Genomic DNA, 27,793 nt, shown 5'->3' on the forward strand with positions numbered 1-27,793 from the left:
TTAGTATAAAAATCTTTATTAACCCATTCACTTGAGTTAGATATAAGAAAGTAAAAAAGATAGTCTTTCCATAATATAGTACAATAATTTTGATATCTCATAAAATCAACAGTATATTATTGCCTAGTGAAATTAAAAAGTCCCACAAGCTCAGATAAAACACATGAAGTAATTCCTCAATACAAAAATAATAGCGAGGAGTAAGTTGTAGAATGGTTCTTTACTCAGATTCCCATGAGTGATCAATTTTCATTTTGTACTGAAATATGCGCTTCCATTACGTTCCTCATTTTCCCTCTCTTTAACCAACCTTTACTTCTTTTTCTACTCTTTCTTGAAACACCTAACCCTACATCGTACTTTATAGCATTTGTTCATTTTCCTACATTCTGTGCAGGTGAGGTTACAATGGCTGCCATACAACTAAGCCCACTTGCAGGGGAATGAGGGTTTTAGTACCAAACACTATATGCCCTTGTTATGGAGAAGGCTATAATAAAAAAGGTACATACATGTATACAACTGTTACAAAAAATATTGTATAGACATGTATTGTACTTTATTTGTTGTGTGCATGAGCTCTCATGCCAGGAAGATATTTTACTGTATGCTTTGCTGCACTTTTCTCATTTTTTTTCAATTGAAATGAAAAATAATAAAACTATTATAAAAGGATATAGAGCCTACAAACCCTACAGTTTTAAAGTATAACTAAAGGTAAAACTTTTAGATGGCCTGGAGATGGCCCTGTTAGGTTTTTGGTTTATGGCTGTTTGTGTCCCTGTTAGGGAGATTCAGCCTCTCCATTTGTCCTGTTTACCATTATCGTCAAAAGTGAAAGTAAAAAACTCCCACAGATTTTGGGTTTTTCACAGAACAGTAATAAAGAGAAAACTCTTCCAATGGGGACAACTATGGGTTCTAGCGACAACTATGAGTTCTCTCACTTTGAATGCATTTCCCCATACCTCTTGTTTTGGCTATAGGACAGGATGTGAAGGGAAATCTCTTACACTGTCCAAAATGGGGGGAAAAAAAAGTTTTGCCTTTAGTTCTACTTTAAAGCCAACAAGTCTGACCTGAGTATTTAAAAAAACAAAAAAAGTCTTGTTAGAGCTGAAAGCGCCATAACCAAAAATGTAATATATTGCAGCAAAACATTCCCCTCTTTTTTCACTGTGACCTGGCCAGTAACATATCTCCTGTATTAGAGTGCCCCCCTCTGGATGAAGGAGCACAGAGGCACCCTGGGAGAGCAGTATTTTTAGTTGGGAGGGTAGATGTACTAGTAGATACAGGTACACTAACAAACTGAAGCTGAATTCCAGCTAACACTTTAAAAGCAGTTGTGCAACCTTTTTTTTCCCCTTTTGGGATAAAGGCCTTACCTAAATGGATAAAAGCTGATCATTGTAAGAACCCCCATCAGTAGTAAATGATTTGTCTCATCCTTGTAACTGCTACATCTACAAGAGAGCTTGTTTTGAAAAACAGACTTGTTGGCCAGATCGCCAAGTAAAAATCAAGTAAAGAAAGCCTAAAAAAAGAAAAACTAATGCAGCCCCACCAGATCGAAGAATTGCTAAACTGCAATATAATAAATGTTTGCTTTTGGGATTAATATGACTTTACATTCACAGGCAGCTTCCCTTTGGGGGCTTAACCAGGGCTTTATTTTTCGTACAGATGCTAGATGTCCATTATTTGATACCTTCGACTATGACAGGTGGCTTTTTTTGACTGCATGTAAAGGTTGCACATTTTAATCCCTCATTTCTATGATTACTACTAATCCCTAAACTCTTAAGACTACTCACTTACTCTTTTGTTATAATAAAAATCTTTGTTGTAAAACAAGGAAATCATTCAGTGACTTGTGCTAATAAATCTTAATATTCAATAAATGCTGACTATAAATAGCATCCTTCAAAGCTAACCTGCTGTAAATATAGTGTACAGATGGAAAAATAAAAGAACCATGCAGGTATATCCACCTACATTCTGCAGCAGTCCTTTCCACCTTCCATGCGCCACCACAGCAAGGGTGGACACCCCACATGATCAATAATAAAATGCACTCAGCAAACAGGGGTTGACCAACCCTCTGACTTTTAAACCATAGGGGGAGATTTACTAAAACTGGAGCACTCAGAAACTGGTGTAGCTGTGCATAGTAACCAATCAGCTTCTAACTTCAGCTTGTTCAGAGGGATTCTAAACCTCATATGCATTATTTCTCAAACATATACACCATTTCATATTTTGTTCAAAAACAATCTAAAGCTCTGTATTTTCATCTTTAAGCCAGACAAAGCTCTCTGAAAATCTCCAGTCTGTGGGCGTGTCTATGGGAGGCGGAGTCATGACATCTCTGACACCTCCCAGTTGTGCACTCACACGGTAGTGTCGGCTAAGCAGCGCACACGGTGCTAGAAGTGTGCGCACACGTCACTCCCTGCAGGGAGGTGGTGTGTACAGGTGGGAGGTGGGACCAGTGATGTCAGGACTTCGCAGCTCACAGACCTGAGATTTTCAGGGAGCTGAAACAGGCTTAGAGATGAAAATACAGGAGGTAAAAATACAGCACTTTGGATTTTTAATTAACTATAAAATGGTGCATCTGTTTGAGAAATGATACATATTAGGTTTACAACCACTTGAAACTAAACAGACCTCCACCTAGGCATAGGCAACAGGAGACATGCTCCCTTCATTCATACTAGTGCATCAGTCTCCTTTGCTTGTCTGTCAAAGGAGAGGGCATGTTTTTTTGTGCATGCATCAGGTTTTTTCCTGTAGCAATGACAGGTTGCTTGTTTTCCTGCCAGATTGTGCCCAAATGAGTCGTGTTGCTTTGCTGAGTTAGCTGAAATGTTCAGTTTACTTTTTGTTATCTGGGTTTACAACCACTTTAACTTCTTCACGCCGACAGTACGCAAATATGTGGCGGCTGGGCCTTGTGCTGAGTGGCCGCATATTTGTGTTCCATTTGTAAACAAACGTGCTAAGAGCATGCACTCCCAGCACGTGTCGGCGTCCCACAGAAAGGTCCCAATCTCTCCTTGCGATCGGGACCTTTCCGATTGTAACTGCCGTGACATCCAATAAAGATGGTCACCTAACCCTAAATCCTGAACCCCCAGTGTCAGAAACCCCTTAAAGGGCCAGGAGGTGCCACGTCCCCAGTCACACTGGATGCAAATTGGCATGCGATTTGCAAATCTCATGCCAAGTCGCATCTTATTGTCTGCAATTACAACGGTCATACCGGTGCAGTTCCGAATTGGCCAGAGACATCAATTTCTAAAGTAGTACATGCACTACTTTTGGTGCGATTTGCATAGACATCTGTGTCAGATATCTTGCAAATCGCACCTGAAATCGGCATGTCACCCAACTTTGAAATCGTGCAACTTCACTGTAAGTCACGATTTCAAAGTCGGGTTTAGTGTGACCGGGGTGTAAATGGCGACACTAAGACCCAAAAGCTGATTCGTTAATGTGCACAGCTGCACCAAATTCTGTGTGCACCTGTTTTAGCAAATCCCCCCCAATGTGTCTGTTTACACAGGAGCATGCCATGGGCTTCAGGGCTCCCACAGCACTCTAAAAGTCAAGGTAGGTACAAGCGTCAACTATGCTCAGTTTACATGCTTTGTATTTTCATTTAAACAAAAAACAGGAAAAAAAAAAACCAAGACAGTCACCTCTGAATAAGTATACAAATATCAAAACAATTCTACAAAACAGAAAAATCCATAAAGTGATTCTGAAAGTATTCTGACATACAATATAGAGAAGATAAGGTAGTTAAAGATTGTAACCAGGGCAATAATGATGTTTCAACGGTTAATTCTGTGATAAAATCATAAAAGGTAAAGATGGTTTTATTACATTGGGTCAGGCTCTGACTCGGTAAGTCAGGGAGATTTTCAGCGATGATTCAGTAATGCAGGGTATTTTAGAAGAAGGCCGTACCCAGACAATGGAAAAGAAAGATGACCGAAGAGGCTACGAGAGAAGAAGGAAGAGAAGAAAACAAATTGCTGGGTGGGAGAAAGTGGGGTTGGATAGATGCAGCCTTTCAGTACAAAATTGGGTCCTAGAACACCGTACATGATTACACCACATGTTTTATTTGTTCATCAATGCATCTTCAATCTATCCATACCAGAATGTATGAATGAACCCAGTCCAAGCCAATATTTTATCTTTAACAAATGGAAATGTGTTTTTTTTTTCTAGTCTGTAGAGTCAGTTTGGTGGCATTTAGGCGATGTATGGATAGGATTCAATAGAGGTGCAGGCAGAATATACAAAATATCAATAAAAATATACACACACGACCTTAACCCCCTTGACTTTTTTCAGGGGTATGCTAAAAGGTATCATGAACAAATGTGCACAAATTGACAAAATGTGAAGTTACTGCATCAGGTTCATGTGAATCTTGCAAAGCACATGGAAATTTGCATCACAAATGGTGGAAATCACATTGGAATATTAATCAATAACATCTTCAAAAAAAAATAAAAATGTTGAAAATATGCATCTAGCCTTTGTGTCCACACATTAAGGAAACCCTGTAGAATTACAATTAGCATTTATGGAATTAACAAAACAGTTGGGTTAAAAGTCTGTTCCTGGTGTATCTGACAAGGAATTTGCAATGGATGAGGTTAGAAGGGTAATACTAAAATGTATGCAGAGTATTCTAAAACTTTCCTAGCAAACAGAATATTACGTTAACCCAACATTTCATATTCCTGTAATGTGCCTGCTGTACCATGTACACATATATATATATATATATTAAAAAACAAAACAAAAATGTTTCCTGTTCTCTTCGTATTGCTTCCTTTGTTTAAAATCCCTGGTGTTACTGTCAGTCCCTCTGCTTTCCTATTAAAAACTAACCCACATCTTCAACCTCTCACTCTCCATGGGCACCTTTCCCTTCCCACTCAAACATGCACTGGTTACCACCATCCTCAAAAAACCCTCGCTGGACCCCACCTGTTTGAATAACTTAAGACCCATCTCCCTGCTCCAGTTTGCCTCCAGGCTTCTCGAGCGCTTTGTTCACAACCATATGAACTTCTACCTCACCAACAACAACCTTCTTGATCCGACAGTCTGGCACAACATTCCACAGAAACTGCCCTACTAAAACTCACTAATGGCCTACTAATTGCTAAAACCAACGGCCATTACTCCATACTCATACTCCTTGACCTTTCCGCTGCCTTTCACACAGTCGACCACCCGCTCTTCCTCATTAAACTCCACTCCATCAGCCTCCGTGACTCTGCTCTCCTCTTACCTTTCTCAGCGCACTTTCAGTGTCACATACAACTCCTCCTCCTCCGCTTCCTCTTTCTGTTGGGGTACCCCAAGGTTCTGTCCTTGGGCCCCTCCTTTTCTCTCTCTATACCTCCTCCCTGGGCTGACGGATAACCTCCCATGGCTTCCAATACCACCTCTATGCTGATGACACCCAGATCTATCTCTCCACTCCCCAGCTCACCCCCTCACGTATCACAAATCTACTAAGCGACATATCAGCATGGATGTGACATTACTACCTTAAACTCAATCTTTCAGAAACTGAGCTTGTAATATTTTCTCCTCCACGATCCCCCACTCATGACTTTACCATTAAGATCAACAGCACAACCGTTGGTCCTTCCCCTCATGCCAGGGTGCTAGGTGTAATCCTAGACTATGACCTCTCCTTTGGGCCCCACATCCACTCACTGGCTAAATCCTGCTGCCTCAACCTGCGGAACATTTCCAAAATCCACCCCTTCCTGACCAATGACACCACAAAACAACTTATCCACGCCTTGGTTATATCCCGCCTCGATTACTGCAACTCCCTCCTCACTGGTCTACCGTTACACAGGCTATCCCCCCTTCAGTCTATTATGAATGCTGCTGCTAGACTCATACACCTTGCCAACCGAGTAGCGACTGCTGCTCCTCTCTGCCAATCCCTCCATTGGCTTCCACTAACCCAATGTATAAAATTCAAAATACTAACCACAGCTTACAAAGCCATCCACAACACTGCCCCTAGCTACATCACCAACCTCATCCACAGATACCACCCAAATCGCCCACTCCGCTCCTCCCATGATATCCTCCTCTCTAGCTCCCTCATCACCTCATCCCACGCTCGCCTCCAGGACTTCTCCAGAGCTTTTCCCATCCTCTGGAACTCCCTACCACAGCATGTCCGGTCAGCCCCCACCCTGTCTGCCTTTAGGCAATCTTTGAAAACTCACTTCTTCAGGGAAGCCTACCCCACCTCCACCTAAGAACTGTACTTGAATCACCTCCGCCAGATCGTCCCCCGCAGTTATCACCTTTTGTATCACCTCCCCCTTCCTTTAGATTGTAAGCTTCATGAGCAGGGCCCTCCTATTCCTTCTGTACTGAAATGTATTGTAATTGTACTGTCTCCCTTATATTGTAAAGCGCTATATAAATCCTGTATAATAAAATTAATAATATACACATATACCTGTGTTTGAGAACTTGACCTGATAAAGCAGCTCCTCATAAGAAGTGGAAGAAGAGAAAGCTAGAAATGAAAGGATCCCTGAGATCACCCTATTGAGGCCCTAAGAACCATTAGAGGCCCGAGACCTTATTACTCATTTCTTTAGAGCCTTGGTGAGCCTGTCCCAAAACCATCCTTGCATATGAGGATTTGTGTTATCACACAATGTAATGAACCGGAGGATGCTGGGAAATGGTCTCTTCATGGGTTTGTATTTCACTGGAATTAGTCTTCTTTCTGTAGCACCTGCACACAGAAAAACAACAAACCGCAAGATAAATTCGTTTTGCTGGAAATTTTACCAGAACAGAAACAATTTTACTGAAGTCACTAAATGAAATATTAATAACACCAAAATGTATATCACATCCCACAGCTCCACAAACAGAACAAGTGTGTGTGGGTTTTTTTTGGACATATTTCTTCAACACATACCTGGTCCAAGGCTGAGAGCAAATTTTGTCTGGAAATCACACTCATTGCTGTCCAGATAATCATCAGATATAACCACCACCATCTTTCTACATCTGCAACAGAAGCAATAAATCATCGGTTGAGTTATATTTAAAACCCAGAATATTTATGAAACATTTAAAAGTTATACACTTTTATTGTCTGTCAACCCAAACTATAGCACATCACATACCATTCATTAAAAAGGGACTATTACCGTAGGAAATACCAGGGAACCTAGGTTTCAGAGACCTATATAGCGTGTCTAATAACAATATTGTGTCCAGAACATTTGCTTTTCTAGTTCCATGACAAACCAAATCAGCTTCTCTACTCCACCATAATAAACAGAATGACAGCACTATCAAGGAACTAAAATAGAAAGGGTGCAGATCCGAAAGCCAGTGATGCATATTTCACAGAGCACCCAAAACATTTACTGATCCAGTGTCTTAAGGGATAATAGAAGACAATCATCAAGAAGTAACAAGTACTAACAACAGACCAACTCATCTGTTTCATACAGCATAACCACACTACACCAACTGTCCTAAAATTCAAATGAATGGCTTCCTAGAAGAAACTTAAAAAGGCCAACTCCATGAAAATAAAAAAACAAAAGACAATATCTTAACTGGATCCTTCTCCTACAAACCCCACAGAGCAGTACATTGAGCTGAGTCACTGCAGTCAGGTTTATTTCCAGACACAGAAGGAATCAATCAACCTTTTCTAAAAAAAAAAAACAAAAAAAAAAAACAACAAAATCCTAAACTGGACCCTGATTCAGCCTAACTACAGTCCAGTTACCAGTCTGTCAATTTAGCAAGAACAGTAGTAAACTGAGTGTTAGCTTTACATGTCTTGGGAGAAAACTGGATTTATTTTCTACATACTTAGCTGTAAATCCATTTCTTGGCGTACATCACAGGACACAGATCAGGCTATTCGTGACTATGTGGGTTATATGCCACCTATAGGTGAATGGACACTGGCCGACTAATCAGAGAGGAGGGCCTCCCCTATATAATCCCAACTACACAAGAAGTACTTTAGTTTTTGTAGCAAGCAATGAAATTCCAGAAAGAGGGGTGAGACCTCTGTGTCCCGTGATGTACTCCAAGAAATGGATTTTACAGACAAGTATGTAGAAAAGAAATCCAGGTTTTCTTTATCGTATATCACGAGACACAGAGCAGGCTATTCATGACTATGTAGGATGTCATAAAGAAATTTGAGGGGAGGGTGATACCATGATAGCCACCATAATCCCTCAAGATCTACTCAGCCATCCATAAAACACTGCGGCCAAAGGCAGAATCTTCCACAGCTCTGACATCCATCTCATAGAACCTTCACTTGAAAGGGTGGGACCTTACCTTTCAAACCATAAACTTGAATGATCAATTGGCAAATCCAATGTGAAAAAGTCACCTTGGATGCCGCCTGCCCTTTCCTAGGCCCCTCCAGCAGCATGAACAGAACATCTAACCTCCTGAACTGTGCTGTCACCTTCAGGAAGACCCTTACAGTGCGTACCACATCCAAGGTATGCAGAGATCTTTCTCTTGCTGGCTTAGGAAAGAATGAAGGCAGAAATATGTCCTGATTGAGATGAAAACTAGAAAGCATCTGTGGTAAAAAAAAAAAAAAAGAGTCGGTTGAGGTCACACCACCACCTTACCTTAATGCAAAACCAGAAATGGTTCTCAGCAAGAAAGAGCTGCCAGCTCAGACACCCTTCTCCCAAAAGTGATTTCCACTAGAAACAAAACTTTATGAGTCAACAGACCAGTGGAATCTCCCTAATAGGTTCAAATGGTGGTTTGTGCAAAACCAAGTTCAGGTCCCAAGGACACAAAAGTAACCCGACAGGAGGAGCAATATGCATGCTTTCTTGTAAAAAAAAAAAGTGCAAACCAAATGGAGAGAGTTGCCATGGGCCTCTGGGGGAAAAAAAACAAAAAAACAGCTAATGCCGAAACCTGGCCTCTAAATCCTACCAACAGCCAATTTATTTTCCAATCCTGATTGAAGAAACAGAATCCTACCAATCACATACTTTCTGTGGGTGCCATTTCCAGACCTCACACCGGATATGTAAGCCTTCCAAGTTCTGTAATAAATGTTCCCAGAGACTACAGTTCTAGCACTCAGCATAATGGGGAATTACAAAATTAGTTACTCCTTTATCCCTCAGGATCTGGGTCTCAATAGCCATGCCGTCAAAATTTAGCAGCCATAAAACTAGGTGCAATATAGGTCCTTGAGACAGCAGGTCTGGCCGACACAGCAGGGACCACGGTCTGTCTACTGCCAGCTTCACTATGGCTGCGTACCAGGCCCTCCTGGGCCAATCGGCATCACCAGTATAGACTCCTCCTGTAACCTGTGCAAGAGACATAAAAGCAGCTGAATCGGAGGAAAAGCATAAATCAGAGAAAAATGGTTCCATGGAACGACTAAAGGCATCTACCTCTGCCACGCAAGGGTCCCTTGCCTTGAGCACAAAAAGACCGACGTTGTTGAACCTAGATGCCAACAGATCTATGTCCAGGCAACCCCATCACTGGCAGATTTCCCTGAACACCTCTGGATACAAAGCCCATTCCTCTGGAATCAACTGCCAGCAACTTAGAATCTCCCTGCCAGTTTTCCACCCCTGGAATGAACACCGCTTACAAACTTGGAACATATCTCTCTGCCCAGGTCAGAATGAAATTCACCTCCTCCTGAGCCCCTAGACTCCTGGTACTGCCCTGGTGGTTGATGTATGCCATTGATGTGGCATTGTCAGACTGAATACTTACTGGTCAACCATGAAGCCTAGATGTCCAATACCTCAGAGCGAGCCTCAATTGCCCGGAGCTCCAGGACATTGGTGGATAGAACCCTCTACCGTGGAAGCCTCCTGTGAACAGGTCTGAATAAAACCCCTGCCTTGAATGACTTTTGCACCCAGAGCAACCTGGGGTCCTGATTCTGAGTTCTACCCTGGGAGGGTGGGACCTGTGTGAGGCAAAACGACTGCCTGGTAGATGAGGGGCCAGCAACTGAAGCCCCTGACCCCTTAAAAGAAGGGCGCTTGGATTTCTTTTTAAAAAGGGTAGAAGAGAACTATTTCCCCCTGAAATCTTTTGAATATATTTGTCCATTCTCCAAATCTTCCCCAAACAGTCGCTCTCCATGAAAGAGAAAACCTGCCAATAATTATTTGCATGGCAGTTCTGCCGACCAACTCGTTAGCCACAAAACCCCGCACATGTGTACTGATAAGAGGGCCAAGGGAGAAATTTGCTAAACTGATTCCTTAAGAGCATCAACTGGAGGAGGCCTTAAGGAGAGACTCCAGTTTCTTATCCGCTGGATCCTTGAAGACCTGGACATTATCCACAGGACATGTTAAAGACTTCTTCAGGGACGAAACAGCCGCATCTACTACAGGCATACCCCACTTCTTAAACTTCTCCTCCATGATGTACAAAAAAGAAAAATTCTTTGGTGGAACAAAAACCCTGTCTGGGTGAACCCAGTCAGCATAATTTACTTCAGAAGAGGATGAACTGGAAAGGCCTGAGTACTCTGGGGAGGCTTCAAAGAGCCTGGAGAAGAATAAATAACCCAGGAGGTTTCTATCGGAGGAAGCCTGAATCCAGATCATACCATATCAGTGAGGTCCGGGACTAATAACCTCTGAGATTGGGAGGCAGAGACCCTTCAGACAGACTACTCCCTGACCTTCCTCCAGTTCTTCCTCATCCTCAGGTTCCACTCATTCCTGCTCCAGCATTGGTGGTTCTAGTGATGGGGATCTCTCCAGCTTCTTAGTCCCCTAAGAAACAGACAGACAATCATCCCTGCGATCTTATCCTCTAAACCTGCTAAGGCTGAAGCAAGATCATCCTTGGTTTTATCTAAAAAAAATGTTCTCTCTAGTGTTCCACCCAGAACAACAAGCAGGCATAAATTTTCCTGGGCAAAAAGCTGTGCGCTTCCCCCTGGTGGCAGATTGGGCAATTCCCATCCAAAACCTGTGTTTTTCTTTTTGCTTGTTCTAAAAAGGCAAAAAGGCAAAAAAAAAAAAAAAGGAAGGAAGAAGGGGAGGAGGCTTACCAGTCCCAAAGCAGGTCCCTGACTACAGCCAGGCACCAACCTTCACCAATCACGGTGGCATTGTCATACAGACCTTCAAAGACCCGGTCCCCATAATGTGGGGTCACTGCCTCGGACCTGTATAGCACCTGCTGGAAAGTTCCTTGGCCAGATATATACTGCACAGGGTTCCATCTATGGGGGGTCCAGCACAGTCGGGCTGCATTCCAGGCAAAACCTCAAGGATTCTTCTTATCCAGCAAGGCTCGGGTACCATCCATTTTGGCTCACAGATTTCCGAATAGATGTGATTAATGTCCATTATTCTTGAAGGAACCATACTAGACCTTAGATATGCTCCAGGAGCACACTTTCAGTGACCATCCACCTTAGACACTGGTGGAAAAAAAACTGAAGTACTTTCTGTGTAGGAGGGGTTATATAGGGGAAGACCTCCTCTCTGGATTGGTCAGCCAATGTCCATTCACCTATAGGTGGCATTTAACCCACATAGTCATGAATAGCCTGCGCTGTGTCCCGTGACGTACGATAAAGAAATACTTGTAACCTGCACTGAGGTTTTAAAGGGATACTAAAGGTTTCTATTTATTTTTAAATAACAAACATGTCATGCTTCCCTGCTCCGTGAAAATGGATCGTGATCGGACTCAGGAAAGTATTGGGGTGCTGTGGCAGGAGTTGCACACAGAAGGTAAAAACCTTAAGCCTTTAGAAGCACTTTAACTTTTTTATTTTTTATTTTTTTTAAGTAATGAATATGTAAAAAGACAGTATTTTGTGATATAAATTTTCTTAGTTTAATTACGTATATCCATAGTCAAAACTTTTGTTTTAGTTTAGGATAGAGCATGAAAGGTTTATTTTTTGCTGGCTGTGTACAATTCTGGAAAATTTTCCTTCACTTCTGTCCCAGAGATGCATGACCTTTGGGAAATTTCCTCTACGTGAGGGGAATTCTCCTCCAGCTGTCCCCAAAAGGTGTCCTCATTAGAAGATTTTTCCTTACCTCTTGTTATGGGGACAGCTCTAAAAATGTTGGCTTTTCCTTTAGTTTTTTTTTTTTTCTTCAGTGACAAAATGGTCACCAGCACAAATGAGGAGAAACTTCTCTGTGGACACAGACTGCAATAAAAATTTGACAGAGGGATTAAACCTTCCCTGCTCAATCCACAGCTAAAAAAAAAAAAAAAATTATGCCTAAAGATACTTTAAATGGAAAACAACATGTAAAAAAGCAATGAATATAATAAAAAGGAAAAAGCTCTCATTATCCATCATCTATGATCAATTGATTTATAGAATCCCGTTTTCACATACCTTTTTTCAATAAGTTCACTTGTTATAGACCACAGACATGTGCCAGGGAGGACATCTCTATCAAACACACACAGCTTCAGATTATGTTCTGTCTGCTCCAGTCGACTGATCATTTCCTGTACGAAGCTTATATCCTGGGCACAGTAACAGATGAATGCATCAAACTGCTCGGGCAGATGACCTGCAGGTAAACACAAAACTTTAGCACAGTTTTCTCTGCAGCTTGGAAACAGGACAGCAGAAGGTAAATCAGTGCATAAAAATGCTACATATCAACAAACGCTTCAACAGACTGGTGTTGGTCCTAAGCTAGTGACTAAAATCCTGGCATTGTATACGTGCCCCTCTGTGAGAACCTGCTCCAACAGCCTTCTTTCAGACCCTATCTGGATCCACAACAGAACTCGCCAAGGGTGTCCTCTTTCCCTGTTATATATCCTCACCATGGAACCCCTTGCCATATGTCAGCACTCCGAAATAGAAAAGGCATTACAGTAGGTCACAATCAATACAAACACTCCTTGTATGCAGATGACCTCCTGCTATATATTACCAACCCCCTGGTCTCTATTACATATGAACATTTGAGGAGTTCAGTGCTAGGAGTAACTATGATAAGACGGAGGCCTTGAATATCTTTATCCCAATAATCTGTATCTCACCTTCGTATTAACTTTGCCTATAAATTGCAACAGACTGCTATCAAATATTTTGCCATTAAAATTCCTTTGCTATTGTCCACTATGGCAAAACTTAACTATACACCCCTTCTCCAGATGTTTCGTACCTGTCTGGCTTAAATCCAATGACAAACCACACATTTCTTGGTTTGGTCATATGAGCACCATTAAGATGGATATTCTGTCAGAATTATTATATACCTTTCAAGCCATCCTGGTCCTTCCATCCCCCAGTTTTTTCTTTTCCCTGAATAGCGCTGTCCACACCTTTATTTGGCAACACAAAGTCCCAAATTTGACCTGTTATCCTTTCCTTACCCAAGTGCAGGGGTGGAGTGCCTTTACCACAATTGCTGCTCTATTTTTATTCTGCTTCTTTTAAGGTGGTTGACTGGTACCACGGTCATTCCACCAAGTGTTGGAGAATAATCTCCTTTCCCCTGATCTCACTTCTTTACCATGGACGAAACCCGGTCAGAGACCTCCAACAGAGCTGCTACCCCTAATGGTTCATGCAACATTGCAAGTATGGACTACTTGCCTACGTATGGGCTTACTTTCGTCCAGAGTTCATTGACCCCGTTGTTTGGATTGGCTTCCTTCTCTTCCACTGAGACTAGCTCTAAATTCCTTCACTGGCATTGCCGAGACTGTCCTCTCTTAAGCCATACCCTTTGTGGTCAGACTGGCATTCCCCTTTCCTGGATACTCCCCTCTTGTCATAGCATATCATGTGCATGGTTGGAGTATACACAGTTGAAATATTATTTGAGCACACGGCACTCTCTAGACCTCCGACACAACCTTTTACCGGTTTAAATCTTTATTATCTCAATCTAGACCAAACTATATACTTTCGCAGATATACAAAATCCTGTTGAAAGAGTGATACCCAAACCCACCTCCATTCCTATCTGGAAATGGGAACGAGAGCTACAGGTATCCTTGGATGACATGGATTGGGATTAAATACTGGCTGTATAATACAAAGTGTCTATATGTTCTCACGTGCATGAGTACAGTTATAGATTCTTATCTAGGTGGTATTGATGCCCTTCCACTTTGCATACATTTGACCTACCTGTCTCTGCTGTCAGCTGGCACTGCCTATAGGAGCCTTGCACCATGACCCATATTTGGGGCACATGACCAAAAATTTGCAATTGTCAATTGACAAATTGGTTGGGGACAAAATCCCAATAAACCTTAGATTACTGTATTGTCTATGTTGCCAGGCTCCTATAGACAAATAAAAAAAAAAAGGACTTAGGCACCTTATCACGGCGACTCATTCTGTGATAGCCGGACGATGGCGCCAGACTGGAGGTGCCACCACTGGGGGAATGGGCTTGTGAAGCGGACAAGATTGAGCACATGGAACGGATGATCGCATGGGATGAAGAGAACTCTGACTCGTTCAAACTTATGTGGATGGTATGGTCTCATTTTAGATACTCATCTGACTTTTACTCCTTTGTCTCTGCAAAGGTCTGAAGGCCCCCAACATTTCCAGGGCTCCTCCCATGGTCCCCCTGCCTCTATTTATTTTTACACATTTTATTGATGGTTGGTTTAACCGTATTACACGTTCACCTAAATATTATATCCTCAGCTGAACTGAACTAAGAGGTTTGATGTCCCACCTATTTTATATAAATCTGTTGATATCTTAATATAGTCTAGTGGCTTGTGTAGACTGGAAAGTTCTGACAGAATACTTGCACTCTAGGTCTTGTGATAATTGTTTATCACTAAAACATTTTTAGCTTATATTGTATTTTGCTCATAATATTTGGGTCGTACAAGTGTTAATACAGTTGTTCGAATATGTTTTGAATCTGTAATGCAAACCTGTACTATTTTCCAATACTTAATAAAAAAGATTACACATAAAAATGCTTCATAAACAAAACAAATAAAATACTGGTCTGTTACAAAGATAATGGATTTTAAAGCAAAGATGCAATTAAAGAATTAAAACATGATCTCTTGTGTGGATTCTGTTTACCAAAAGTGTGTTTAAACCCAAGAACACAAGTGTAATTTATATTTCAGCTTTTCAGTTCTCAGATGTAGTGGTTACATTAATTTTCACTTTTTAGTCTAAGAAGGTTTTCAGCCAGAACAGATTGATTTTGCCAGAACTGCAGTGTCCTTGTCACCTTGGAATTCCCTGGAATTCATAAAGGGTGCCATTGACACTTAATGGAATTATATTGCACACTTGCACCACAAATTTTGGTGCTTCAGACATATTGATGTACCGGTCAAGAACAGGTACATGAATTTGTTGCAAGCTGGCACTTAGGCTACGCAAATGTCCATACCGGATATTCCATCTTCAGTGCAGCTCAGAAACATCAAGCTTAATAAAATCACAGACTCAGCCCTGTCCCCTGCTTTGGCACTGCACCCACCACACTGGCAGGCACTGAGGGATTTTATTGTTGGGCATGCAGAGTGTGATGGGTAACTCAGACTAGTTCAACATCACAGCCATGCAAAGCAGTGTGCAGGAGCTGACAGGGAGGAGAATGGTTTTGTTTACAAACAGTTTTCCTCCCCATTGGAGAACCTCGGCAATCACCGGGCGCCGGTAATTAACCACCGGCCGGGACCCGGTGATTGACAGCAGCACGTGCCCCCTACCCGGAACGTAGCTTCAGCTATAACCCTGGTAAACCACTTACTATCCACAGTGTATGCAAGAGTAGTGGCTCTTTCACATGGGCGGCAGTCTCAACTGTCTTCTGAAAAGCGATCTGTAAAAAGCAGCAGCTTCCAGGTGCTGCTTTTCTGTTTTTATTGTCCTTTTTTTTTTAATCCCATTGAGGATTTTGTATTGAAATACCATGCCACAAATGTGAGCCATGTGTTTGGCTGGTGGTTGCACAACGGTACCATTGACTCCAAGGGGCAAATCTGACAGGTCTGACAGGTGGTGCCACCTGTCAAACTAGACAAGTTAGCATAAATTTGCAGCTGCATATGTACCAACAGATCGCCTGTTTTTATCGATCCCTTGCCACCTTTACGAAAGAGGCCTAAAATCGTGCCTCTGCTCCCAACAGTGCCCTAGTTTTTGGAAAGTTGCTCACAAAAGAGGAGTGCCATCTCAAAATAATTTTTCTCCATTGCGTTTGGCTCATGAGATCTTACTGAAAGCATAAACCTTTTTAACAACAAGCTTTGTAAGCAGTGGTGGAAGGTATTACTATTGTAATACAGCAATTAAAACAAATTGTTTTCATGTGGCAAAGTACCCAGCCACAGCTGTATACCTGAAGGGTCATCACGTGTGGTGATATACTGTCCCCCACTGCTGTCCACGGTTTCAACTTGCACTGGTGGTGACTTACTTGACTCATCTGTCTTTCTTAAATACTTCTGACAATCTCCATCTAGAATATAAATTATAAGACTCAATTACAAAGTGGACATAAAGAAAAAAAGAAGATTTCCTGAAAAAAAAATAGGAATACTCTGGCTTAGTGAGTCTTTTGCCTATATTGTTTTGCATCATTAGCAGAGCTCCATCAATGCATAGGACTTTACCTGTTAAGAGGAAATATACCATGCCACAGCAGACATCCGGAAAATGCTAGTTGCTTGACAATTACACTATAATGCCAAAAGGTATTAAGACACCTGCCTACACACACACACACACAAACTTTAATGGCAACCCAGTCTTAGTTCGTAGGGTTCAATACTGAGTTGGCCCACCCTTTGCAACTATAACAGCTTAACTCCTCTGGGAAGGCTGTACACAAGGGTTAGGAGTGTGTTTTTGGGAATGTTTGAACATTCTTCCAGAAGTGCATTTGTCAGGTCAAGCATTGATGTCAGACAAGAAGGTCTGGCTCACAGTCTCCGCTCTAATTCATCCCAAAGGTGTTCTATCGGGTTGAGGTCAGGACACTGAGGTGGAGGAACTTGACTGGCCTGCACAAACACATGCATGTCTTTATGGACCTTGCTTTGTGCACTGGTGTGCAGTCATGTTGGAACAGGAAGGGACCATTCCCCAAACTGTTCCCACAAAATTGGAAGTATGAAAGTGTCCAAAAGGTCTTGCTATGCGGATGCCGTAAGATTTCCCTTCACTGGAACGAAGGGGCCAAGCCCAACCCCTTAAACAATCCCACACCCCAATCCCCCCTCCACCAAACTTTACACTTGGCACAATGCAGTCAGGCAAGAACTGTTCTCCTGCCAAACCCAGACACGTCCATCGGATTACCAGACAGAAGTGTGATTTGTCACTCCAGAGAACATGCCTAAACTGCTCTAGAGTCCAGTTGCGGTGTGCTTTACACCACAGCATCCAATGCTTTGCATTGCACTTGGTGATGTAAGGCTTGGATGCAGCTGTTCGGCTATAGAAATCCATTCCATGAAGCTCTCTAAGCACTGTTGTTGTGCTAATCTGAAGGCCACATGAAGTTTGGAAGTCTTTAGCGGTTGACTCTGTAGACAGTTGGCGACTTCTGCACACTGTGCACTTCAGCATGTGCTGACCCATCTCTCATTTTACGTGGCTGAGTTGGTGTTGTTCCCAGTTGTTTCCCCTTTGTTATAATACCACTAACAGTTGACCGTGGACTATAGTAGAAAAGAAATTTCATGGATGGACTTATTGCACAGGTGGCAATCTATCACGATACCACACTTAAATTCACTGAGCTCCTGAGAGCGACCCATTCTTTCACAAATGTTTGTAGAAGCAGTCTGCATGCTTAGGTGCTTGATTTTATACACCTGTGGCCATGGAGGCGATTGGAACACCTGAATCCAATCATTTGGGAGGAGTGTCCCAATACTTTTGGCAATATAGTGTATATTGACCCTCCAACTTTAAGCCTGGCTTCTCACATATACAATGCAGTAATTCACATTCATACTTTTTTGAACGGCACCTGAACACCACACAGAACATACAAGCTGATAAAGAAGCAGTATATTTAACCCACCCTTTTGGTCGAGTTCTTGCAGCTGTGACATTTTGGGCCAGATAAACCAAGATTGTCGGTTGTTGAAGAATGTAAAACGATCACACGCACGTCAAATAAACTATCATGGTGCAATTAATATAATTTATTTGGCACATAATAGAACGTGTATCTGTCTTCTGGAGTCATCCTCTTGCCACATAAGAACACATCAAATACTGACAAACTCATTTTCTATGCCATTATTTGGCATAAATTGTGAGACATTTTCTGCAAAAATTCATACTTGCCACAATAGTTTCATCTTTCATTTCAAATGAAACTATTATTGGCACTTCACTACAAAAACAGATTTCTGTGTACCAAGTATTTGGTGCACCAATAGTTTATCTAGTCAATTCCCTCTTCCCTTACAGGATTGGTATTGTGCACATGTGACTCTGGTGACAGCTACTTTAAAGCATGCATAAACCCTTTCAATGTACTCCTCTCTATTTGCTTGATTTTGGTTTGTTTAATATACAATTGAGAGCCTTTTGGTATAAGTGCAAAAAAAAAAGAAAAAAAAAAAAGTAAAATTCAGAACTGTCCTGTGTTCTCTGCCCACTTCCTCTAATATTTTGAAGTTCTTTCATGAACTACAGCAGTGGTGCAAATATAAAGGGTGGGTAAGTGAGCGCAAACAGATCAGGTGAGCAGCTAACATACAGGGTAAACCTCAAAACCTTGGAATGAAAACTATGAATGGGGTATGTAGCGCTAGACAAGCACGGGGACTGTTACAATATGAAGTAACCATGCAGTAGTTCATATAATGATTCATATATAACGGTCAGAAGCAAAACAGAGATGATCCAATGCTGCTCCAGATCACATTCGGTGAGATAAGAGAAAATAGTGAGGTTGTGCGCTTACCACAAGTACACACAATATGAGCATTGTATGCAATTCTACAGCAACCGGGCATCATGGTCTGGTCAATAGCCTGGGCACCCTCTGGTCATATCCGAACATCTGGGTCACAGGTACACCGCTATCCAGGCCCCCTCTGGCTTTCAAATCCAAAACGCCACCTTGCATAAGCTCATTAAGAAACGAGCCGGGAGGCAAGAAAGCGCTAATAGTGAAGTACGCCCACACTTAGGCAGGCTTAGGGCGGGTCTGGACGGCTGTTCTCATCCTCCATAGAAGCGGAGACCAGAGCAGCAACTTATAATGGTGTAAACATCATCCATTATACTGTATGGCTTTATACTCATGGTACCACTAGCCACCAGGGTCTTATCTATTGGACCTGGATTTGTATGCAGTGCATGTTGAATGAACCACTAACCACCAGGGAGCCTATATATTTGGGCCTGGATGTATATTTTGTCGATGTAAGTTCTGGTTGTTTTGCTTACATCTTGTGTTCTTAATAAACGTACTTCACTATTAGCGCTTTCTTGCCTCCCGGCTCGTTTCTTAATGAGCTTATGCAAGGTGGCGTTTTGGATTTGAAAGCCAGAGGGGGCCTGGATAGCGGTGTACCTGTGACCCAGATGTTCGGATATGACCAGAGGGTGCCCAGGCTATTGACCAGACCATGATGCCCGGTTGCTGTTGAATTGCATACAATGCTCATATTGTGTGTACTTGTGGTAAGCGCACAACCTCACTATTTTCTCTTATCTCACCGAATGTGATCTGGAGCAGCATTGGATCATCTCTGTTTTGCTTCTGACCGTTATATATGAATCATTATATGAACTACTGCATGGTTACTTCATATTGTAACAGTCCCCGTGCTTGTCATCTGTTATCTAGCGCTACATACAGCAGTGGTGGGCAACCTTTTTTTTCAACTGAGCCAAATCTCGCCAAAACCACGATTGAAATTTATTTTGAGAGCCACATTTTTAAAACTGAAAATACATCCCCCATATATTAATTCATCCCCCATATAGTAATTCATCCCCCATAGTAATTCATCCCCCATATAGTAATTCATCCCCCATATAGTAATTCATCTCCCCTATAGTAATTCATTCCCCATATTGTGTCAATTCACTTACCTTTGCTCCGCGCGTTCCTCTCGCCGTGTTCCCGCGCCGTTCCGGTCTTCAGGGCGGACTGTGAGAGGAGAGGAGTTCGTCACGCTGCCCCGCCTACATCCTGACAGCCAATGTTTGCCACGCTCCGCGGGCCGGATTAAAAGGTCCGCCGGGCCGTATGCGGGCCGTAGTTTGCCTATTGCTGGGCTAGCTGCAGAGTCCTGACTTTTGGGGCAGCCGCCCGAGAGGAGGGAGGGGAGCGGGCGCCCGGCACACAGAAGAGCCGCATTAATGTGTGGAAAGAGCCGCATGTGGCTCGCGAGCCGCGGCTTGCCGACCACTGAACTACAGAATGAGTAAGCCTTTATGTTGTGGAGATCTGACAGCAGGAGTGGTTGAGTAGTTTATGAAAAAGGCACTGGGATGGGCTAACACTCAGTCCACAAAAAAGCTGTATGTTGTCAACCAACAAAGATTAAGGCCCTATTCACCATTAGGCGATTAGGAATCGCAGACAGAATTGCCGCTACTTCTCCTTTAATGTGTTTCTAGCTGCAAAATGGTTGAACATGGCATGAAGCCTACTTCTTACCTATTAAAGGAGTGAGATCTGTGAGAACATCATTCCTTTCAATCTTCTGCAGCAGGTTCAGCAGCTCCCCAACAGTTGCTTTTGAATGTTTTTTTTGCCAGTCATCCAGAAGCGAGGAGGTTGGATCAGGAAATCTCTCAAAATTCCTTATCTCTAGATAGTTATAATCCATTTCTTCTGCAAGGTGGGTCCAGTTGAAAGCGGTCACTGCCTCAGGGTTCAAATATAAAGACAACTTCTGCCTAGTAGTGTAGTTTAGAGCAATAAGTGGAAATGAGTAATAGTCCAGATGGACTGGACTTGATGTACTAGCCATATTTATACCCGCTGCACGACTGGAAATCCTTTTGAAAAGGCTTGGGATCTTCGGCCCCTGAGAAGCTTGAAACGTGTTCACCAAATCATCATCTGTGCATTACTTTCTTAATTGGGCTAATACCTATAAAATGTGGGAAAGACAAGAATATTTTAAATCCTATTTAGTTCAGTATACTGTACAATGCAATCCACCAATACAAGAGGAATATTAAAGTATATATGAGCCCTTACCCACAGTTTAAAATATGAATGAAAAGGCAAAACATTTGTGCGTGTATGAAAAGAAATATAAAGATTGTAAATATACTTTTTTTTAACAAGTGATAACATTCAGCTGCATAGGAACTTGCAGAGGTAGGGGTGGAGAAAAAGCAGTACACTGATCTCCCCAGTGAATGGCTGTGCAGGGGGCATGTCAGCACAAGACTGATCACTGGAGAACAGGCAGGCTGTCCTTCCAGCACAGCCAGAAAATTGACCACACTGGGATGGATGTGCTTGTATGTCTAGTGTGGCAAGTATAAATAAGAAATTAGGGGGACTAGCAGGTTCACCAACTATTTCACACAAAGGAAACAATTCAAAGTGAATAGAATACTTAACACAAATACGTGGTACAACAGACATATCAGGAATAGGAAACATTGGGGTAACATTCTTTAAAGCATTATTGGATGAATTCTAAAATCCTATGCTCTTAGATTGTAAGCTCCAAGGAGCAGGGTCCTCTTGTATTGATCTGTATTGTCTCTCTTTATTTTGTAAAGCGCTGAGCAAACGGTTGGCACTATATAAATCCTGTATAATAATAAGCCAGTTGCTTATCTCTGAAGATGGATAAAAATATCAGACGGTGACCAGATGCGTGTTCAAAGTCCACATTCTGAACCTAAAAAGACCCTGTCGCTGTACAGCCAACAGGAAGTGTCCACATCACCTAGGCAGAGACATCCAAAGAAAGACCCTCCTCTGTGGTGAAGATGATAAAATACTTGGCATTGAGTGTAAAAGGGGCTTTTAGCTTAGCTTTTATTTGTATTAACTCAACGATTAGGTGGGACGGAGGGTGGGTGGCAAAAGGTGTGCAGTGGGTTAATACCTGGAGTCCAGTTTAAATTTAAAGTGCAACTTCACTTTTCAAAAGAAATTCTGCAGCCCTGATTTACACAATAATTTATTAAACGTAACTGCAGACTCTCACTTCTGTCCATTAGGTAGTAAGACAGGAAGGTGTGTCTGCTATAATTGCTTGATCGCTTCTAGTACTGTAACAAGAGAAAAGCCATACAAAAAAATTCAAGCAGCACTCCTAAAAAGCTCTCAGAATCTCACACAGCCGAAAACCAAATCTTATGACAAACCCAAGCTGCTTCTGCAGTTTGAAGACTTCTGTGGCAAACTCTGGCAACTGTCATCTATGAACTAGATCAAATCCAATGTGAGAAACCATCAGACACAGACAAGTGAACACGTTTTTACCAGGAAGTAAGAGTGCAACTAGGAAGTGCACAAGTACAAAATCTGTGTTCAAGATTACTGCTAGACTTAGGCTGGATGTACACCAGGGGATCAGCGCATTCATCAGCAAAGTTCAACCCATGTGAAGATCCCGCTTTTCCCTCAACACGTCTGGGTGTCAAAAAAAAAAAAAAAAAATCTGAATAATAGGAATATATAACAGAATGTCTGAATACAAGCGACTTTAGTTCTGTTTCCTCTTTAATGTACACATCACCTAAATGTACACACGTGTCCAAGTAACATGCCCATGGCCCTCACATCCTCAGCATCAAATCTAATTTACATTTATAGACTTGATACAGTATCAGCATGAACCTGACCATTTCTTCTCCATCAAAGATCAGTTGTATAACAGGCCAAGAGAACAACATGGACAGTAAACCATTGGTTAGTGAGCTGTCTGTTCCAGCTTGTTCACCTGTACATTTTCCATGTTTACCTGCTGTCTATTCCAGGGCTTGACAAATCCTAGGTGCCAGGTCACCATGGTGATTGGAAATTGCGTCCTGGCTCTTGGGATACACTGCAGCAGCAGTCTGGATATGGTTTTCCTATGTGACCCCCCCACCGTGGGTGCATGGACCAAGAGGTCGTGATGGCTGGTAATTGAGGCCTGAATGAGCGGGATACAACACTCGTTTGTGGTAACCGGCACCATCCCCTGATGGGCTGGGCTGTGATGAGCTCGGTGCGCCTTGACTGAGGGCTTCCCTTGCTTGCTCTCACTGCCCACCCACCTCTGACAGCTCCTTCCCAGTTTGACATCTGGGTGCTGGGGTTGCCGTTGCGAGCTTCATCTTGCACCCTTTCCTTACTGCTGGTGAGTGGACGAGGAGTGTGGGGCATCTGACTATAGTATCAGTTCCGTTTACCCACCCCTCCAAACAGCGAAACACAGCTTTAATTTTAGGTACCAGAACAGATGCAGCCTACACATGCAGGGAATGACCACATCTTCCACCAATCACAAAGTGGCAGGGTTCACAGATCCCCTGCTCCTCTTTATTACTCACCCTGACACTTCACTATAGAAGTTCTTGGGAGCCCTAGATGATTATAGTACCTTATCTAATTTGCTGCCCTTCAGTGCCACTTCATCAGCACACATCAGTGAAGGAGAAAAATTACTTATTTGCAAACTTTATAACAGAAACTAAAATTTATTTTTTTCAAAATTTTCAGTCTTTTTGTTTTGGCACCAGGCATGAGCAATTCCTATTGCCCGACACCCCGGACACGCAGTTCTGTGCACCAGGCGGCCTAACTGTTTTAGCTGGCTGCTAGATTCAAAGCAAATTTGTCAAGCCCTGCTCTATTCTGTCTATTTGTATTGCTCATTCATGCACTTCCACTTGTATGCCTCTATGTTTGCTCTTCTGTTTATCTGTACTGCTCAGGTGGCTGCTAACTGCCCAGTTCAGAAGAAGATTGTTCCTTTGTCTCTGTACTGTAGATTGTGCTCACCAGATTGCCAGGCTGATGACCTGTGGTGTTCCTATATCTATATTGACAATAGGTTATTGTTGATCACGTCCTGGTAATTCTGCTACAAGGAGCATATGCCAGTATTGCTCATTGCTGTCTTTGTTGTTATTATGCCTCTGTTCATTAGCACCATTCCCACCAGTTCCCCTAGGTCTCCGCTATGTTGATATTCTTCAGAATTCAACTTGCTCTTTGGTGTCTACTGTCAGATCACTTTTATTGATCTATTTTACCTTTGCCACCCAGCCTGCTATACTGCATTGCTCTCCTCTACTTGCTGCCCAGCTTGCTAGCTTCTATTGCTCTCTTCTATCTGATGCCCAGCCTGCTCGCTTGCATTGCTCACTTCCATGTGCTCACTTGTAATGTCTACTTGCATCTCTGCTTTGCAGTAATAAAATCTGTATCACTTTTAGTTATGCTCCAGCACCTAGTGCAAGCCCTTTCATCCTTCACCTAACCCAGTGGTGGGCAACCTTTTTTTTTCAACTGAGCCAAATCTCGCCAAAGCCACGATTGAAATTTATTTTGAGAGCCACATTTTTAAAACTGAAAATACATAGGATGGTACACTGTTTTTAGTTTCAATAAGTTTTTATAGTAATTCATCCCCCATAGTAATTCATCCCCCCATATAGTAATTCATCCCCCCATATAGTAATTCATCCCCCCATATAGTAATTCATCCCCCCTATAGTAATTCCTCCCCCATAGTAATTCATCCCCCATATAGTAATTCATCCCCCATATAGTAGTAGTAAGTAAGTAGCAAGTAGTCAGCCAAGTCCCCCCTGTGTCAATTCACTTACCTTTGCTCAGCGCGTTCCTCTCGCCGTGTTCCCGCGCCGATCCGGTCTTCAGGGCGGACTGGGAGAGGAGCCTAGCTCCTCTCACGTTTGTCACGCTGCCCCGCCTACACACATCCTGACAGCCAATCACTGGCTATCAGGATGTGAGTGGCAGCGAGACTGGCCAATCATTACATTTGAGCGCGCTGCCCTGGCTGTTTTTTTTTTGGATCACGCTGCAGAGTCCCTGCCGCCCGAGAGGAGGGAGGGGAGCGGGCGCCCGGCACACAAGAGCCGCATTAAAGCGTGTAAAGAGCCGCATGTGGCTCGCGAGCCGCGGCTTGCCGACCACTGACCTAACCCTTGAATAGACAATGCATAGCCATAGATCAAACTCACCTATACCAATACAAATATTAATGCACATACCTTTTTGATTTACGGAAAAAAAAATATTTATTTTTTTCTTAAATCAAAAAAAAAGGTATCTGTGCGTGTGTGTATATATATATATATATAGTTATAGTGATTAGCACTTCTGCAGCACTGGGGTCCCTAGTTTGAATCCTGGCAGAACACTATCTGCATAGCGTTTGCATGTTCTTCTTGTACTCACATGGGTTTCCTTCCATGCTCCGAAGGCATGCTGGTAGGTTAATTGGCTCCTGTCAAAATTAGCCCTAGTCTGTGTATGTATGAATTTGAGACAGCCATAACTTATATTGTAAGCTCTTTGACAGCAGGGCCTGATGTTTATGTACAATCATCAAACCTTGAAGTATCACTAAAACACAAAACTTTTTTTGGCTTAGAACCCCTGTCAGGTTTGTACGGCTGTCTATGTCCCTGTTTGGGAGATTCACCCTCGCTATTTGTCCTGGTCACCGTTATCACCAAGATGGAAAGTGAAAGAAGACCCCAAATTTTGGGTTTTCACCAAAACAAGAATAGAGTGGAAAACCTGGGTATATTAGTTCTAGGGACTACCAGGGATTTCTTGCACTGTTGAGGCTATGGAACAGGAAGTGAAGGGAAATGTTATCAATGGAACACAGATGACATAAAAACAAAAAAATGGTAGGATTGATAACCCTCCCTTAGGTGTTATGTATACATGAACTCTCCTAGACATTTAAAAAAATCTGCACACAATCACTAAACACATTACAATGTGACCATACAATCTTTGTACAATCAACATAGCAGGATTATGTAATATGAGGATCTATCAAAGCCATCCAGTCAGGTAGACAGCCTCACTACATAGCTGTTGGCAGATCTAAAGCACAGTGGCTAAATGGTTAGCAGTTTTGCCTGGCAGTACTAGGGTCGTTGGTTCAAATCCCAACCACGGCACCACCTGCCTGGATTTTGCATGTTCTCCCTGTGCCCCGTGTGGGTTTCCTCCGGGTACTCTGGTTTTCTCCCACACTCCAAAAACATGCTGTTAGGTAAACTGGCTCCTGTGTAAATTGTCCCTAGTAGGTGTATGTATGAATGTGAGTTAGGGACCTTAGATTGTACTTTGAGGGTTAGGGACTGATGTGAATATAAATACCTGTAATAAATAATAAAGGAGATTGCAGATTGTAATGTGCGGTGAGCTACATTCACAATGGAAATTATAAACAAAATATAAAAAGAATTATAAAACATGAACACAGAGGTCTCCAAACAACAGGCCAATATACTGTCCTTCAGACTTTAGGAGGGCCAGATTAGGGCCAGTGAAGATAGAAAATGTCCTGACCCCAGCATCAGTGAGAATAAACATGGCCGCAGGATTGATGGTCAGTAAGAGGAGTAGTGCCCAATCATTGGTATGAGTGGGAAGACTAGCGCCCTGTCGTTGGTGTCAGTGGGAGGAGTAGCGCCCCGTCGTTGGTGTCAGTGGGAGGAGTAGCGCCCCGTCGTTGGTGTCAGTGGGAGGAGTAGCGCCCCGTCGTTGGTGTCAGTGGGAGGAGTAGCGCCCCGTCGTTGGTGTCAGTGGGAGGAGTAGCGCCCCGTCGTTGGTGTCAGTGGGAGGAGTAGCGCCCCGTCGTTGGTGTCAGTGGGAGGAGTAGCGCCCCGTCGTTGGTGTCAGTGGGAGGAGTAGCGCCCCGTCGTTGGTGTCAGTGGGAGGAGTAGCGCCCCGTCGTTGGTGTCAGTGGGAGGAGTAGCGCCCCGTCGTTGGTGTCAGTGGGAGGAGTAGCGCCCCGTCGTTGGTGTCAGTGGGAGGAGTAGCGCCCCGTCGTTGGTGTCAGTGGGAGGAGTAGCGCCCCGTCGTTGGTGTCAGTGGGAGGAGTAGCGCCCCGTCGTTGGTGTCAGTGGGAGGAGTAGCGCCCCGTCGTTGGTGTCAGTGGGAGGAGTAGCGCCCCGTCGTTGGTGTCAGTGGGAGGAGTAGCGCCCCGTTGTTGGTATCAGTGGGAGGAATAGCGCCCCATCACTGGCTTCAATGGAAGTACTGCCCCATTGTTGGGCTCAGTGGTAGGAATAGTGCCCCTCGGGCTGCAGTTTGGAGACCCCTGCTCTAACATCTTCTTTTCCCAGATATGTTTCCTTTATGTTTACAAACAATTCAATATTTCCAGAAGTTTTCATAAAGTATACCAAACTAGAAACACCTTTGTCACATAAACCAGTTTTACACACCAGACCTAAAATACCTACTAAGAAGGATATATTATAATATATATATTTTGTTAATAGCTGACAATGATACAGATCTCACATAAATGAAACTGGAAAACAAGCCAGGAAAACAGAAACTATTGTATATCCCCCTCCCCCCATCTATAAGCTATGCTTGTCCTCTGTACACCCCAGCAGTCATTATATAGTGACCCTAACCCAAGCTGGTCACCTACCTCCCATCATACATACACAGTACTTACCCCTCCAGATGGGCTCTTCTTCTCTACCTCCTCCCCAGCTGTGTGCTCACTATAGAGGGAAGTGGGGCTGGCTGGGACTCGTCCATTATCAGCGGAGGGGTGG

At 42.9% G+C, this 27,793-nt stretch overlaps 1 protein-coding gene across 1 annotated transcript; it reads right to left on the bottom strand.

Moving 5' to 3' along the window:
* On the bottom strand, positions 1–27,769 carry MYD88 (MYD88 innate immune signal transduction adaptor). Its single transcript, XM_089673145.1, has 6 exons — positions 27,691–27,769; positions 20,706–21,144; positions 16,410–16,529; positions 12,449–12,629; positions 7,001–7,092; positions 1–6,811 (listed from the first exon to the last, which is right to left on the bottom strand). Exons 2-6 carry the CDS (start codon positions 21,019–21,021, stop codon positions 6,660–6,662), a joined length of 861 nt encoding a protein of 286 aa, XP_089529271.1. The 5' UTR covers positions 21,022–21,144; positions 27,691–27,769; the 3' UTR covers positions 1–6,659.
* Positions 27,770–27,793: the final 24 nt, after the last annotated feature.

Source organism: Staurois parvus, unplaced genomic scaffold (assembly GCF_062004578.1).
Source record: "Staurois parvus isolate SC_StPar_1 unplaced genomic scaffold, SC_StPar_1.0 ptg000136l, whole genome shotgun sequence".
In the NCBI taxonomy this organism is placed as follows: Eukaryota; Metazoa; Chordata; class Amphibia; order Anura; family Ranidae; genus Staurois; species Staurois parvus.